The sequence below is a fragment of the Malaya genurostris genome, chromosome 2 (assembly GCF_030247185.1).
Source record: "Malaya genurostris strain Urasoe2022 chromosome 2, Malgen_1.1, whole genome shotgun sequence".
In the NCBI taxonomy this organism is placed as follows: Eukaryota; Metazoa; Arthropoda; class Insecta; order Diptera; family Culicidae; genus Malaya; species Malaya genurostris.
Window position 1 is genome coordinate 84457678 of NC_080571.1, and position 17733 is coordinate 84475410.

Genomic DNA, 17733 nt, shown 5'->3' on the forward strand with positions numbered 1-17733 from the left:
CTGGAAGGATTCTTAGTGTCAGTAGGATCCATGGTACTAGCCCTGCAATGATTCTGTACACTAAGAATCGGCTGCGAAGTCTGTTGAAACAGAAAGGTCAAATTCCACAAAAGGAATGTAATGCCAGGACTTTGCTTACTGGTGTCGATTCTTTGTTAAATGAGCCATATCGGGTATTTGTTGCTGCGATGATATCCGTCTCTCTTCGATGGCACTGATTCAATCGTCTGAAGAGTGGCTAGTTCTTTTAAACGATAAAAGCCATCCTTGGTTACAACTTTTAGTCTCATTACTGAATTTAATGAATGAGATATGGAACGACTTGAATAAGATGTTGATTGCATTACACCTCCAACATTCGGGGTTGGAGAGGCCGGTTGGGCTTAACTGAGATCTGTTTTATGTTGACTCGATTTTCAGTTCAACGTCGTTGAAACTAGGTTGGAAAATGGCTACAAACAATTGGTTTGACAGCAGTTAGAGTGGAAACTGGATTAGGTTTGACATCAGCGAAAATGACATAAGTGAAGTGAATGTATTTTAATTCGGTTGCACACGACGACAGCAGATGAACGGTAAATCATGTTCATATTTGACGTTTATTGGTGGTTTGTGTATCATGAAATATTGTGGAAAAGAATAAAATAATAATATTGAATAAACATGCGAGAAGACCACTGATAGCTTCCAAACAATTTTCATGCATTTAATTTTGTGAGGTTGTATCGTTTTTTTTTTGCAAGAAAGGTATTGAAGGCCATCGTTTTAGCTCAGGACTAACGATCGACCAATGGTAGAGATAGAAGTAGCTAGAATCTATTAGAATTGAAATAGTAACTCAATGTGGAATGTATGTATATATGTACGTATGTCGAAAACTACAACTAAATCCGTAAGACAAAAACATGAACACACATTATAACAACAATTTATTGAAATCTGTTTGAATCAGCACAAAAAAAAACAGTGACCAAGTGGCCGCCATAGCCTAGGAACGTCTGTGTGTTGATTTAAAATAGAATCTCATAGAAGCAAATCTTATCAAGGGTTCAGTGTAGAACTGAAGCCCAAAGGACTGCTGCCACTGTGACTATTTACAAAAAAAGCATCATTTCATCGTGCTTCGTTGAAAACTTCTACTATTGGGTTATGGCGGTAAAATCGACGACACAAAAATATCGATATCTCCAAGAATAGTTGACGGATTCTTATAAAGACTGTCCCAGAAAGTATGGACGCACTTTGATTTCGTTGTAAATAATTCACAAATGTTAGATATTCAAATTTTATTCGATATACTGATAATATTAGACTACAACAACAAAATATTATTCTCAACATTTGCTACTTAGCCATTGTAGATTAAATGGCGCACCTTCTTGCGAACGTTTCTCATTAAATTCCGTACAGACTTCTTGGCGACAAGTTTTGACACTTTTTTCTAATCTTTTTTGAACTGTTGAATGGTTTCGGCTGCCGAGACATGTTTCCTAAGATGTGCCTTCTTTAATGCCCCAAATTCCTCAATTGGTCGAAGTTGTGGGCAATTTGGTGGATTCATGTCTTTTGGGACGAAAGTGACATTTTTGGTAGTATACCATTCTACCGTTGATTTCAAGTAGTGGCAAGAAGGAAGATTTGGACAGAAGACAACAGGGTCCTTGTGGCTTCGAATCTTGAGTAGAAGTTATTTTTGTAAACATTCCTTGATGTATATTTCACTGTTCATTGAAGCAGTGGTGATGAAGGGTTTCGAAATCTTACCGCAGCTACAAATTGCTTGCCAGACCATAGCTTTCTTACCAAATTTTTCGACTGCAATCGATGTCTCGGACTGGTTTAACACTTGACCTTCTCGCATCGTATAATTATGTGGTCCCGGCAAGGATTTGTAATCGAGTTTCACGTAGGTTTCGTCGTCCATGATTATGCAGTTCAAATTTCCAGCAAGAATCGTATTGTACAGCTTTCCAACCCTCGGCCTGATCGATGCTTCTTGTTTCGGACTACGTTTTGGTTGTTTCTGCTTCTTATAGGTTCGAAGATTCAAACGTTCTTTAGCACGAAGAACATTTGACTTCGAAGTGCCCACTTTTTTGGCCACATCCCGAACTGAAACCTCCTTCTTTTGCTCGAACGCCTTCATCCAACGCCTTTATCCAACTGAGGGTTAGCAGGGCCTTTTTTTCGACCCGTTTTCGGTTTATCCTCAAAGGTGTTATCCTCACCGAACTTCCTGATTGCATTTCGCAAAGCTTTTTCACTTACTCCGTCCATTTTTGCTATCTTTCTCAATGACAGTCCGCGTTCTGTGCACCATTTGTACACAATTTTTCGACGTTGTTCTGCTGAAAGTCCACGCATTTCGAAACAAACTAAAGAAAACGAATAAACAACTGCACAAGCGGTTAGAGAAGAGTGTAAACAACAGGACGCAGCCATGAAAATTGACAGATTCTGAACCATTGCGAAATGGCAGCGGTTTTTGGTTGCGTCCATACTTTCTGGGACAGTCTTTAATCTACCGACGGCTCGTTTGATTGGTATCTAAATTTGAAACACATATATTTTCCAAGATCGATTGTGACAGATATTGTTAGAAAACTGTTTTAATCCACCTAGTGTTGTTCTGATACCTTTCTCGTACAACTCATATTTTCACAAATATTACTAAGGGGTTCTTCAAAAAACTTTTCTTTGAATGTAAAATAAGACCAACAAAAGTTTGTTTGGGCATACATTAGCATTACCTTTTCAATTTTCAATAATTTCGACCCAAATAATAGGAATTCTTCGTTTTTTGCATTTTCACTCTAAATGACTAAAGGTCCAAAGCAGTTTATTTGTGTCTAAATTTGAGTCTAAATTTGTGAAAATCGCCTCTGCTGTTTCTGGGAAAATGAAGAGATTTTTTTCAGTTTTCGACCTCTATTTCCGGTATTTCCGCAACCAGGAGCTGAGAACCGGTATAGCTGAAATCGGTTCTTTTGACCAGCAGATTGCATAACCTATAAATTGAAACAGCTTTGAATCAAATTTAGGCGAATTTCTATTTTTTTGCATTATTGCTCTATCTATCGCAAACATAATACTTTTCTTTTAAGTCTGAGTTTGTGTAGCTCTCGGTCTGGCCGTTTCTGAGGAATTGAAGTGATTTCCGGTTTGGAGCTCACGAGCACAATGATCCGGTATATTTGTTTTTAATTAATTTATTCTTAACTATTACATCGAATATCAGGAGCCGCTGCAATATCGGTCTCCTGCTTTCCAGTGTTGGTAAATTGATCCTCGTAAGACCGATGCAGTAGACGTACCGCGTATCGTATGAAGCTCCTGAACACTACAAAGTAGCATTACATTTATGGCTGTTGATATCCATGCCATTGATATTACACCAGTTGATAAGTGTTTCAATATCAGATTGCAGTGTACATATAATACTTGAGCTTGAGCCGGCCGTATATACTACTGCGCACTCCACAAGTGTCACGGGAGAAGGATATTTGTTAGTTAACATTTCAGTATTGGTATTATTCGCGCGCGACTAAGTATGTTCCGGTTTCAAGATGCTCGGATGCACCACTAAACTCACTGACTTCCCGAGTGAACGTTTCAACAATATCCTATATTGAGGTCCCGGAAAGTCTTGATTCACAGCTCTTATTCGAGGAAACTGAAGAAAAATTTGCAATACTATCGCGTAAAGAATTAAAACTTCCCTATTTTTTATAAATGAAATTACGTGATACAAAATTAACGAGTGAATAGGATTTAGACAAAACAGTTGATTCATTGCATTGAAATATTCTAAGCAGTTGTTATAAAAACATTTTAAATCACCAAACCGAACTCACGCGCGTCCTGATCCTTTATTATTTCCACTTTATTATTTTAATTATTTAATAAAATTATTAATTGGTTATATTGGCTGCCCAGGCTACCGAGAAAAATATTAATTTATTGTACGAAATATCAATATCAAGTGTATTTTAACTATGTATTCAATATACCGATATATGTTATCTCTGTTATTAACTTTGTAATATCAACGGATTTGCGCATTAGTTGATTTTTATCATTCAATTTAACAATCCTGAAAGACAATCAATAACATGGAAGAAGAAAACATTCCAAATAAAACTTTTCTCCGAAGCTAGAAGGAAATTTATGGGTTGAATGAAGAGATAATTTAGTAAAATAGAGTAATCAGAAGTGAATTATTTCAATCAGTTAGATATTGAAAATATCTAATAACTGAAAGGAAAAAGAAACTCCTGTAATTGTCGCCTTTTACGACATGAAAGCAGGAACCCAGTGGATCTATTCTTGGTTCATTTTTTTTTCCACCGGATCTAGGCTGGTACTGTCCGGAGAGAGCTAATAGGTACTATCAATCTTCTAGTGGACCCCAGCCCCTCAGATTGCAGTGAACATATAATACTGCGGAAAATCTTTAAATCGTCTGCGTATAATAATTTTGGAGATTTTATAATTGCAGAGATCGTTGATAAATAGAATCAATATTAACGGACCGAGATGGCTTCCTTGTGGTACACCCGAAGATACATCGAATAATGACGATGTTATGTTTCCTATACGTACGAAAGCACTGCGTCCAGTCAAGTATGTCCAAATCCACTTAGTAAGCCAATCTGTAAATCCAAGGCATCATGAACCATGCTTTAAAGTATTTTCGGTAAGCAGCTGAGGATGGAAATTGCGCGAAAATCAACGTATTTGGTAATCAGCTAACAATACCTGCCTAGATGTAGAATTGTACGGCTATTTGAATGTATAGCACCTGAAAATGAAATTAAAATACTTATTAGCCCATGATTCCGGTACCGGAAGTCGTATTCGGATCAATTCGGTTGGGTTATATGCGATTGTAAGACCTTTTATTCGAACCTGAGTTTTTGAAAATTGACTGAGCGGTGTCTGAGAAAATCAAGTGCACTTTTTCTTCATTTTGTTGCACATTTTACCCCGTTATTTTCAAGCCGGAAGTTCGATTTGGGTAAAATTCAATAGAAACCATTAAGAAACCAAACCAAGAGACGTTTTATTTGAATCTAAGTTTGTGAAAATTGAATGCACAATCCGAGAAAATCGAGTGCACATTTTTGTTTCATACACGCACAGACATTTTGTGTGCTCGACGAACTGAGTCGAATGATATATGACATTCGACCCTCCGAGCCTTGGTTTAAAAGTAAGTTTTCATAGTGATTGAAAGGCAAAAATTGTAAATTTTGACATATAAGTACGTATAACTCGGAAAGTAATCATCTAATACGAAAACAAAAACACTAGAGTACATACTTCCAGGAAGACCTTTCATTTGCAACTAGTTTGATCTAAGCTTTAAGCGGTCTCTGAAAAAATTGAGCGGAGGGAAAAATCTTTAGAAAGGCGCGTACACACACAGTCATTTTCCGATCTCATCGAGCTGACTCGAATGGTTATATCCGGCTTCCGAGGCTCCGATCGAAAGTCGGGGTTTCCAGAAATTCTATTACATTTCTATAGAGAAAGGTAAAAAGATAAAAATAAGCGTTCGGATAAAGTGTGGATTTTAGTAGATGAAAAATACATTATTCCGTGGATCCCAGTGATCATTACGAACTCGTGTTTTTCTTGTAGTTGAAGATCCTTTTGCACACCAACGTCTGTTTAAATCGTGTAATTCCAAGCTAGCGGGAGCAATAAAGATCGCAGACATTGTTTACTGTACGCATAGATAGGCAAATGTCTACTGAACCAAAACAACAACTGTACTGTATAACTGTACGAGTTCCTCCGAAACGAAGCGAAACTTTTTCTTTTTCTCAAAACAGCGTTCATTCTAAACTAATCTAAACGATCGGTTTCTACTTTTCCACAGCTGGTGGTTGGCAGGGTGGCGCAGGTCAATACCGAGGGCAGTATCCACCACAGGGTCCCCAGCAGCAGTGGGGAACGCACAACGGACCCCGACCTAGTGGTCCACCGGGACCTCCGGGCGGGCCGCCCGGTGCTCCGGGAACTCCCAGCCAGTGGAGTGCCGATGCTAATCGGTACCCTCCGAGTCAACAACAACCTCCCTATCCGCCTCATCAGCAGGTAAGTTTTAATATTTCAATTTCGTTTTCGGAACCTTCTAACGCATCTCGCGCAATTTCCAGGGCCAACAACAACCATGGAATCAGTTGCCACCGACGTCCCAGGGTTCGCCGTTACGGCCACCTCCCCGCGGTGGTAAACCTTTCGCATCGATGCAGCAGCCCGGTATGACGGGCAGTATGCCACCGTCGCAACCGCAGAATAGTGGTCCCGTTGGACCGACAGTGGGGGGTCCTACTGCCGGACCGGCCGTAAGTGGACCACCGGCACCGAGCGGCGCAGGTCAATCGGGAGCTAAACCGATGCCACCGGCTACGTTTCCACCGGCCAGCAATGTCGCCCCGAAACGAGACATTGTCTTCCCGCCGGATAGTGTCGAGTCGACCACACCGGTTCTGTATCGGCGGAAAAGGGCCAGCAAGCTGGACATCGGCCAGACCGATCCGTGGCGGATATTTATGGCCCTGCGGTCCGGGCTGCTGGTGGAAAGCACTTGGGCGTTGGATGTGCTGAACATTCTACTGTTCGATGACACTTCGGTGGTGTACTTCGGTTTGACGCATTTACCGGGCTTACTGAATCTGCTGTTGGATCACTTCCAGAAGAGTTTGAGTGATATGTTCGATACCAAGGATCGGAAGAATCGAGTCGGCCGGGCGTACGGTTGGTTCGGTAAGGAAGCGGACGATGGTAATGATGAAGAAGAAGAAGACGAAACCGTGCAGGACGAGGGAGCGATCGAGGATGGTAGGGCGGAGAATGATGCGGTTGAAATAAAGAAAGAATTCGTTGAGGTGAAAGTTGAAAACGGAGAAGTTGATCCGAAGGATGGATTGAATGTCAAGCAGGAACCGTGTATCCGAGGGCACAAACGAGCCAGACGAAGTTACGAATTAGATCTGGGAAGTGTACTGAATCCTCCTAATCCGGAGGACCGGATAGTAGTTTTTAACTCGACTACCAACTATACGATGAGCTCGAGAAAGGGACTGCCTGTTAAGATTCAACCGGCGGAGGATGATGTGTTTGTGTTGAACCATCGGAAGGACTGGGATCGGACGGCCGATGATCGCTACCATAGGGAAACCGATGTCGGAGGAGATCCTTGGACTGCGGGCCATTCGGAACCGGATCCACATGACTACATTATGGAACCGTTCCAGGCTGAGTTTGTAAACATTCCATTCGCTAGAATGATCAAAACTAGCAAAAAGTATAAGGCGCGTTGTAAAAACAACAACAACAACAATAACAACGTTGTGAAACGTCCATCGAAGCCGGTCGAAAGTGATGATAGTGATAGTGAGCAGAGCAGGACAAACGGGGACGGTCGGGTGGTGAACGGTGAGAGCAGTGGACCGGAAGAAGACACGAAACCACCGGCTGCGTTGGTGGCAGAAGTGAACAATTTTGTGGTGAAGAAAGAAGTCAACGAGGTGACGCCGTCGAGTGATGCGGACTGTCGGGAGATCGATATGGAACTGGAGAAGAGCAGCCTGTCGAATGGTCCCCAAGATGGTGCTGGTGCAGACGAAACCGACGATGCGAAAGATGCGGACGTTAAGATGGAAATTGAAGAGGATTACAGTAAACCAACGAGCGAAGCAGCAGCAGCTCGCCAGCAAAAGTTTAACGTTGCGGCAACGGTGCGTGATCCGGCCAAGGTGCTGAAACGCCGAAGAATGAGTGACTACGAGGATGAGTGTTACACACGAGACGAGGCCAGTCTCTATCTAGTTACCGAAGGTCATGACTGCTTGGCGAGGCGTTGTATGGCCATCTCGAATATTCTAAGGAATCTTACCTTTGTCCCCGGCAACGAGACTGAGTTTGCCCGATCGTCACGGTTTCTGTCCATCCTGGGAAAGCTGTTGCTGTTGCATCACGAGCATCCGATGCGGACGAAGAAAACCAGAAACTACGACCGGGAGGAGGATGCCGACTTTTCCGATTCCTGTAGTAGTCTTCAGGGTGAATCGGAGTGGTGGTGGGACTTTTTGGTGCAAATCCGTGAGAATATGCTAGTTTCTATGGCGAACATTTCCGGTCAGCTGGATCTGTCTCGATTCGATGAGCCCATTTCGCGGCCCATCCTGGACGGTCTATTGCATTGGTCCGTGTGCCCGTCGGCACACGGACAGGATCCGTTCCCAACGTTGGGTACGAACTCAGTATTATCACCTCAACGGTTAGCGTTGGAAGCCCTCTGCAAACTGTGCGTTACCGATGCGAATGTAGATCTTGTGATAGCGACACCTCCTTTCACGCGCTTGGAAAAACTTTGCTCCGTTCTGACGCGACATCTGTGCAAAAACGAAGACCAGGTCCTGAGGGAATTCTCGGTGAATCTGCTTCACTACCTCGCCGCGGCGGACAGTGCAATGGCCCGAACGGTAGCTATGCAATCGCCGTGCGTATCCTATCTGGTGGCATTCATCGAGCAAGCCGAACAAACCGCCTTAGGAGTAGCGAACCAGCACGGCATCAACTACCTCCGGGACAACCCGGACTCGATGGGTACCAGTTTGGATATGCTGCGACGGGCGGCTGGAACGTTGCTCCACCTAGCGAAACACCCGGACAACCGACCGCTGTTCATGCAACAGGAACAACGACTGCTCGGGCTCGTCATGAGTCACATTCTCGATCAGCAGGTCGCCCTCATCATCTCCAAGGTGCTGTTCCAGTGCTCCCGGGGTACCGGTCCGCTTACGACGATAGAAATTGAATCCTTCATCAGCAGCAGCAGTCGAACGGCGGCGGAAGCAGCGAAAAAGTCAACGGAAAAAGATTCTTCCGAAGCGGCAAAATCGTCATTGCATTTAAACTCTATCATTGCCAATAATAACAACATCAGCAACAGCAGCAGTAGCAGCACCAATAGCAACCACAACAACAACAGTAGCATTGGCCCAGCGATGGCACCTCCCTTGCCGGTCGGTCCATCCAAGAGCAGTGAACCACTGACACAACTGACATCATCATCGACTACAACAGCAGCGTCGTCGGCGGCAGTTATGCCGGCTCCCTCGGCTCCGGTCAGTGGCACTTCGGGACCACCGACTTTTGTACCACCTCCACCACCATCATCCACATCAGCATCGTCATCGGCAGCAGCAGCAGCAATTCCGTCGGCAGGATCACCGACGATGGTTGCCGGTGTTGGTAGTCCACCACCGGCACCACCACCACCATCCAACACAGCGCCGTCGGATGCCGGTTCGTCGCCACCATCACCGGCACCACCGGCGCAAACACCGTCGGCGCAACATCCGATCACGGCTTCCTCGTAGTGGAAGAAATCCCTTATAATGAAGCACGTTGTTCAACCCGTAGTTGAAGATACTTTTGCTGATTAATTATATATATACATATAAATAATAGACAATTAGTAGCAAGGTAGAAAACAAAGAAGAGAAAGAACGAAAATCGAAGAGCAAAAGGCAAAGTAGACATGTAAGCGACAGCAGAGAATGGGAATGAACACAAAAGAGTAAATAATCTTGTGTATAGTAGTTTTTAAGAGTTTCTGCTAGTAGTGTTACAAATAAAAAAAAATGAGTGCAAGCGACAGGACAGACAGACAGACAGAGAGAAACAGAGAACGAATGCGAAACACAAGCATACATAATAAGCTAAGATGTGAGAATGGGAATGAACAAACAAAACAAAACAAAAAAAAACAAGAAAAAAAATTACGCGATTTTATGTGTAGTAGTATGTATTGACAAAATCTGCTAATGTTAGGCTGACCTAGTGTTAATTCAATCTACTGCAGTTAGTAGTGTTGTGTTGGACTATGTAGCAAAACAAAAAAACAAAAAAGAAAACACGTCACCGACGACCGCCGGGAGGTGTGTGAATTTTAAGGAACGAAGATAAAATACCTGAAATGAGAAATTAAACAAAAAACAACAGAAAAAAAATGAGTGAAAGTAGCCGACAGTGGCAGCAGATTCAATTACCAATTAAAAAATTAAATTGAAGTAATCGGGAAATCGTTGTTTGTTGGCTTCAATAGCTTTCCTATTCATTTTTTCCCTCCTTTGATGTGTTTTATTCTAATGCAATTTGTGATCGCGGTTGTGTGTTCTGGTTTTGGTGAAGGTTGCTTATTTTTCCGTGGCTTTCGTATATAACTGAATAAATGAAAAATTGTACTCGGAATGAAAGTGTCAATTGAAAAAAAAGAGGTTTAAATCAAATCAGCTTGCTTTGAAACGTGACTCTCGGGAATAATGGAAAAAAATCGCTCGTTGAATTAAGATACGAAAATAAAAGCACTCAAAATGCTACCCTCGGTCTTCTTCCTACTATTGCAATCAAAAGTAAGCCTTCGGAAAGCACTGGAAAAATAGCAGCAACCCAACAATCATAAGCCAGCCACCAGTCGTCGCAATCATCACGTTCAAAAGCAGGGATTTAATTTTCACGCAATAACTGAAACGAGGTATCAATATGTCTTTGTGTTAACGTTTGTTTTTCTATTCAACCATCTTTTATTTCCTTGGCATCCTTCAGCGTTTTTTCTTTTGGAGAATTTGTAGTTTTTTGGGATATTTTTTTAAATTTTGTTCGGCTTTCTTCGGTCGTTTTTCGCTGACCATTTCGGTGACCGATCGAATCACCGAGGAAGCTGATATTGGGCAGACGCGGAGGTTGGACCGAAAAGTAAAACTCGAGAAAAAAAACCTCACGCAATGTGTATACTCATAGTGTTAATTGATTAAACTGAGTTGGGAGCAGTGGAACGAACGGAAATATGATCTATTTGAAACTTCGCCTAGGTGTGTAGACTGTGCTACTATTTGGGCAGTTAAATGGTGTACATTTTTTTTTGTTCGGTGGGGAATGCAAACTGAGCAAATCGGACTACTTAAAAACAAAGGAAAAAAAACACACACACAAGAATGACTCTCATTAATGATAACGAAACAAAGAAAACGCGCTGTTGTATTGGGAAAAACGTGTAATTATTAATTTATTACCGATGCTTCACGGAGCGAAATGTGGCGCAAGGAGAAGAAAACAAAAACATTAATCTATTAATTGATTGATACTGGAAGTAAATTAATGTGTTAGAAGTGTAGCTAAAATAATAGTATGAATATAGCGAAAACCCCTTTGAAAAATAAAGAAAAGGAAAAAAAAAAACTACAACAACAACAACAACAAATAGTATATTAGTGGTCCTGTTTAACAAATGGGCGGATCAAACAAATGCTACAGCGGTACTAGAGAAGCAAAGAGAGCAGGTGGTGCATTCGCCGTCGGCTGCCCATTGTCCGAGAGATAGTTTGTGGTGGACCTTCTTTCGCGAACTAAGCAGCGGTGGCGAAACAGAATAAAAAAATACGGCAAGCATATAATAAATCAATCGAATCTCTGTTAGGCTTTAGAGATGTGTAAACAAAATATTTAAATCATGTTCATACATACAAACAGAAAATGAAAACAAAAGAAAATCGACACACACACAAACACAAACACACAGACGTGCAGAGACAGGGTGGAACACGAAATGCTGCTGAACACTAGTGAGATATACGGTTTAAGATCTATGCTGATCCCGGACTGGAAGGATTACATACTAAGAAGAAAAAGAAATCATATAAGGAAAAAAAATTAGCTGTGGTAAACGAAAACAAACAAAAAAAAGTAAGTAAAATAATATATCTGTTTTTCTTCCCTCATTTCCGTTGTACAACTGGATGTGTGTAAGCTTAAAAGTAGGAACACAGTGGCGCGACGGGGAAGAAAACTTGTTTCCCTTTAATTTAAATAACAAAAAAAAACAGCAAATACAACAGACTAGTGTGTAGTTGAGCTATGTGTACATTTGAAATGATTATGCTGCTACTACTCTCTGTACAGCGAGAAAAAGCAAGAAAAAAGGGGAGGGGGGACGAAACAGGCAAGGTCCTTCCTATTGTTTTCCTTCTCATTCTCTAGGGCGAATGGAGTTTTTCCTTTCCTAGTTCATAGCGAGCCTATTCCCTTTTCTCCCGAACTTCGGTCTCTCAGTAAGAAAATTAAATTATTTTTTTTTACTATACTTTACGATTTAAGAGCAGCATGAACCCTAGAACCATTTCCTTTATAGATTGATTTATGAAGGAAGCAACGAGTAAATAGTAAACCTGGTACCGTTAAAGAAAAAGTAAGGAAAAACACGTATATAATAAAGTGAATCTTTATTAAGGAGCTAACGTTAGCTTGTAGGACGGGAACTCTTAATAACATATTATTTAAAAAGAAAAAAAAAACAACGGCAGAAAATCGTGGATGAACAAAAGAAGGAAAATATATAAATGTCAAATAAATTCAATTAAGAATAATTTAACATTAAACACACACACTAATTGAAATACTTGGATCGGACGAAAGGGATAACATAAACGATGCATACGAAGGACAGAAAAATGAACAACCCGTACCCGGAACTAAGAAAAAAATAATAATAGCGAAAAGAAAGAATGAGACGCAAAAAAATGAGGAAAGGTTTAAAATTATATAATGAAACTATTTGTAATTATTATTATTATTGACATAAAGTATAAATACACTTAGTTTTTTTTAATTAAAATAATAAAAAAATTATAAAAATCGGTCGACTTTTGCTTGTGGAACTTCAAAGAAAGCCTGGTTCTTAAAATCCTCCGAAAAAAAAACAAACCAAACTCAGTATAAGAATACTTACTTTACATTAATGCTGCACATTCCGTCTCCGGAACATAAGCAAACGAATTGTAGATTTCCAGGATACTCGATTTAGAGCCGCCGTTCTCCAGCCCACTGTAATCTTGTGTGTCTGCACCCATTTTCCATGCTCTTCTCAACCACCTAATATCGAGCGCAAGCTTATCCTCTCAAAAACTCAAAAAGTTTGTGAGACTTATTGATGATGGTTTCGTTTTTCTCCACGCCGGATCTTAGTATCGCACCTTAGAGCGCTATGTTGAATAAGAAATTTGAGAGCGCGTCACCCTGCTTCAATCCATATAACGTCATCGCATGTACCAGCATTCTTGATGCTTGATTTTTGTTGCATACGCCAATTTGCATATGCGGTTTGCATAAATATCGTTACATCTGGTAACACTGAAATCTGATAATTGGAAGATAAAATAAACAAACGGCTGGGCCGTCACTTCTAGACTGATTTCCAAACTACACTCAGAAAAATAGTATGGTGACTGTTACTATATAGAGGGCCAACTTGACCATGAGCGTATAGTGGTTTTCAGCCGACTATGAAATCAGATGATTTCAACAATAGTCAAGTTCATGTTTACTATGAATGATATCGGCTCTAGAATAGTAATATTGAACAGTGTATTGTATGAATAACTAATACGATTGAGATGGTTAGCCTAACCATGACCGAATATTTTTTTTACATTGTAGTTTTTGCTAAAACCAGAGTCATGGTATTTTTGACATTTCACTTCTAGTTATTTTGAAACTAAAAGCAGTGGTTGATTCAACAATGCTGAAGATCAGCAAAACATGAGCTAATGTTGAAAAGTTTTATGAATTTAAATTCTAAAATAAGAACAACAAAATAATTTCATTAAACTCTATTTTATTCTCCCATCAAATCAAATCATAATATACCTTCTGAAATATTGCTTAGCATTGCTTGATAGCATCAGTTGGTCCAAGGCTCTGTCCGGTGGAGTTTTTCCTGAAGCAGGGATTGGCAGCAGGAAAGAAATTATTAGCCAAGTCCAGATGCAAACCTCGATGCCCACCTGCGATTTTCCGTCGGATTCGAGCGAATTGAATCCGGGAATCAAATGATAATCTTCCTTTTCATCAATCGGTTGATGTTGTTTCTACAGCGACCGATAATGAATAATAAACCGTATACGAGATGTTGATTTCACTGGAAAACATAACCGTTGCCGGAAAAATTGTTGAAAAATTGAATTTCAACGACGGAAACTAGTAAGGTTACAAACTTTATCTACCTGCAAGACCTACCAAAGTACACAGTCACAATATAGAATATTTTGTTCAAATCCATCACTGATGTGTTACCCATGTACGAAATTTTCCGCTAAATTGTAACTTTATGTGACAATAACAGTACACCCGTTCATTGACAATTTATATAGTCAGCACAAATTACTACATAAATTCTGTTGATATGGACTACATGAATAGTGTTTTCAAACTTCATAATCGTCTTTTAAACCATGTATCTATTTATGGTAACATTATTAACTATTTTGCTTCTCATATATATCAAGGCTTGAGAGTAATTTCACCTTACTAGAAATTGTGATTTTAACCATTTGTTCTTATATTTGAGATGACTACCATTGTCAGGATGACCATGCCAGAAAAGTCATAAATACAAATAGTTTAGTCAAGTCGTAGTCTTTGTTGTCTAGTAATTTATACAATGCAAATGGAGAATAGTCATATATCATGATTGTTGATACTTTTTAAGCGTATAGTTGAAACGACAATGAAAAACAGGTTACGGTTACTATGGTTCTTTTCTTAGTGTAGTGATGGGCAATACGGCTCATTTCAATGAGCGGCTCTGAACCGAACGCTCTTTCGTAAGAGCCGGTTCAATTGAACGGCTCATTGGCTCTTTTCAATAAACGTCAATGTGGAGAAGTGGTTCGAGAGAGTGAGTGTGAGAGCCACGGAAATGCATGAGCGGTATGGGCGATCTAAAATTGTTTTTGCACAACTAGAGGTGTCCGTGTGCGAGGAAGCGGGATATTCAAATAAATTAGTTGAAATTCCATTTGAAAAAAAATTCTATTTTCTTCTCCTATTGCGACAGAATTCTTTGAAAATTCACTGCTGAATAAATGTTCCTATGTATTTTTGACAGCTTCATTAGAAAACATCATCGTTTAACCAACAACGCAATCAAATTTGGGCGTACACAGGCACACAGATTTTCCAAGTTGAAACGCAGATTTTAAAATGGCAACTCTGCTTGAGAGCCGCGGTTTCTTTTTTGAAGAGCCGTGGTTCGTTCGCTCATTGCTACGAGTCGGTTCAAATGAACGGCTCGTGAGCGCTCGCCCATCACTATTCACATTTTTTTTAATTTTCAAACATGAATGAGAAAGGAACATTACACTCAAAATAATAATCAGGTTATAGTTACGTGAAAACTTATGTGAATATTTTCCACCCTACTTTTCACGTAAATTTTAATGGACTGGCATTTAAAAGCTGTTTAATGCATAATCTAGTAAAAGTTACGTGTTTCATAGGTAGAATGTAATGTATTGTTCATATCCCATTTACCTATCAGTTCATATCAAATTTAGACACCAGAGAATTACTATTTTATATATTGGTTGAAGTCAAAAGGGAGATTTCAGATGTTTATATAAATCTATGAAATGGAAAATACCATGAAAAATAAAACATTTATTTCAGAAAATAAGCATATAATTTCAATAGCTTAAGAAGAAACTAATAACGTCGTGGTATCTCAAATCGACAAGCCTCCAAAAATCATTTTTGTTGTCACTGCCATCCAACCGAAGCCGCAGTCGAGAGTCGAAAACTCCCACAACACAACCGGTGCAGGTTAAAGTCGCATTACATGGTTCCAGTATATCTAGCTTCATACCGATTTCGAACTCGTTTTTCATTGGACCAATGACCTGTTTCGGCAGAAGCGGGCAAACTTCCGTACTCACGCAGGCACTTGGTCCAGTTGAACACATGAACACTTTTATACTGGAATGGTCCGGACGATGTAGTCAAAAACTGTAACTAATTAACATTTTTCTCAAACATTTACATTACTTACACTTTAGCCCTGTTCGCCATTTTCAAAATCGAGTTTTTCACACTGGAAATTCACGTAGATTGTTTGACGTTTGGTCAATTCACGTAAACCTTATGTGATGACTCTATTCATTTTAGGGGATGTTCGTATAACATTCATTTTCGTCACGTAAAATATTCAATTTGACATTTGAAACCATTTTACGTGATTTTTCAAGTAAATCGAACGTGAATTTTTATTTGAGTGTAGATTTTTTATCGTGACGTCACAAATGAACAAGAATTTTACCGTGTGTTTGTTTTGTTTTGCGACTGCAAATTAAAAATTTCAAAATGGCGAGCAAGTCCTGTTAAAAACGAGTTCCACAGTGAAAAGAACTAAAAAGATTGCCCTGAATGCGTTTCCAGCATCAAGAAGCGATATTTGTATAAATCTGTTTAGTGTGAGGCGACTTGCAATTTTTAAATTCAAATGATGAACTTTTAAACTGTAAACAAATACACCACGACTTCCAAAAAAAAGTTCATTCTGTTCATTTCTGTGAGGTTATGTTATGTTCGTGCAAAATCTAATTAGGTTTTGCACGAGCGTGACATAACCTCACAAAAATGAACAGAATCAACTTTTTTTGACAGTCGAGGTGTACTTGTTTACAGTTTAAAAGTTCATCGCTGGAATGTAAAAATTGCAAGTCGCCTCACACTCAACAGATTCATACATAAATCGCTCCTTGATGCTGGAAACACATACAGCGCAATCTTTTTAGTTATTTTCACTGTGGAATACGATTTTAACAGGCACTTTTCCGTCATTTTTCAATTTTTAACTTGCAGTCGAAAAACAAAACAAATACACCTCAACTGTCAAAGATGAACTTGATTCATCGGCAGTTCATTTGTGTCGTCATCGTGCAAAACCTAATTAGGTTTTGCACGATGACGACACAAATGAACTGCCGATGAATCAAGTTCATCTTTGACAGTTGCCGTGTATTTGTTTTGTTTTGCGAGTGCAAGTTAAAAATTGAAAAAATGACGAAAAAGTGCCTGTTAAAAACGTATTCCACAGTGAAAATAATTAAAAAGATTGCCCTGTATGTGTTTCCAGCATCAAGGAGCGATATATGAATGAATCTGTTGAGTGTGAGGCGACTTGCAATTTTTACATTCGAACGATGAACTTCTGATGAACTTTTAAACTGTAAACAAGTGCACGTCGACTGTAAAAAAAAGTTCATTCTGTTAATTTTTGTGAGGTTATGCCATGTTCGTGCAAAACCTAATAGCCTCACAAAATGAGCTGGATGAACACTGTCTGACACCTATCAGTGAACATTTAGGGTTTGTTATTGGTTTGTACAGAAAGTGCATAAATACTGTCCTAGGAAGTATGAACGCAACCAAAAAGCGCTGCCATTTCGCAATGGTTCAGAATCTGTCAATTTTTATGGCTGCGTCCTGTTGTTTACACTCTTCTCTAACCACTTGTGCACTTGTTTATTCGTTTTCTTTAGTTTGTTTCGAGATGCGTGAACTTTCAGCAGAACAACGTCAAAAAATTGTGTACAAATGGTGCACAGAACGCGGACTGTCACTGAGAAAGATAGCAAAAATGGAAGGAGTAAGTGAAAAAGCCGTGCGAAATGCAATCAGGAAGTTCGGTGAGAATAACACCTTTGAGGATAAACCGAAAACGGGTCGAAAAAAAGGTCCTGCTAACCCTCAGTTGGATATACGTGAAGGCGTTCGAGCAAAAGAAGAATGTTTCAGTTCGGCATGTGGCCAAAACAGTGGGCACTTCGAAGTCAAATGTTCTTCGTGCTAAAGAACGTTTGAATCTTCGAACCTATAATAAGC

General features: G+C 39.9%; 1 protein-coding gene across 7 annotated transcripts in view; it reads left to right on the forward strand.

The window, feature by feature from the left end:
- LOC131427882 (trithorax group protein osa) overlaps positions 1–11573 on the forward strand; it is a 483794-nt gene extending 472221 nt beyond the window's left edge. For all 7 annotated transcript variants that reach the window (XM_058591445.1, XM_058591447.1, XM_058591443.1 and 4 more), the window contains 2 exons: positions 5885–6102; positions 6165–11573. In XM_058591445.1, coding sequence (XP_058447428.1) covers positions 5885–6102; positions 6165–9395 — 3449 coding nt within the window. In that variant the 3' untranslated portion in view covers positions 9396–11573. The remainder of the gene's footprint in view (positions 1–5884; positions 6103–6164) is intronic.
- Positions 11574–17733: the final 6160 nt, after the last annotated feature.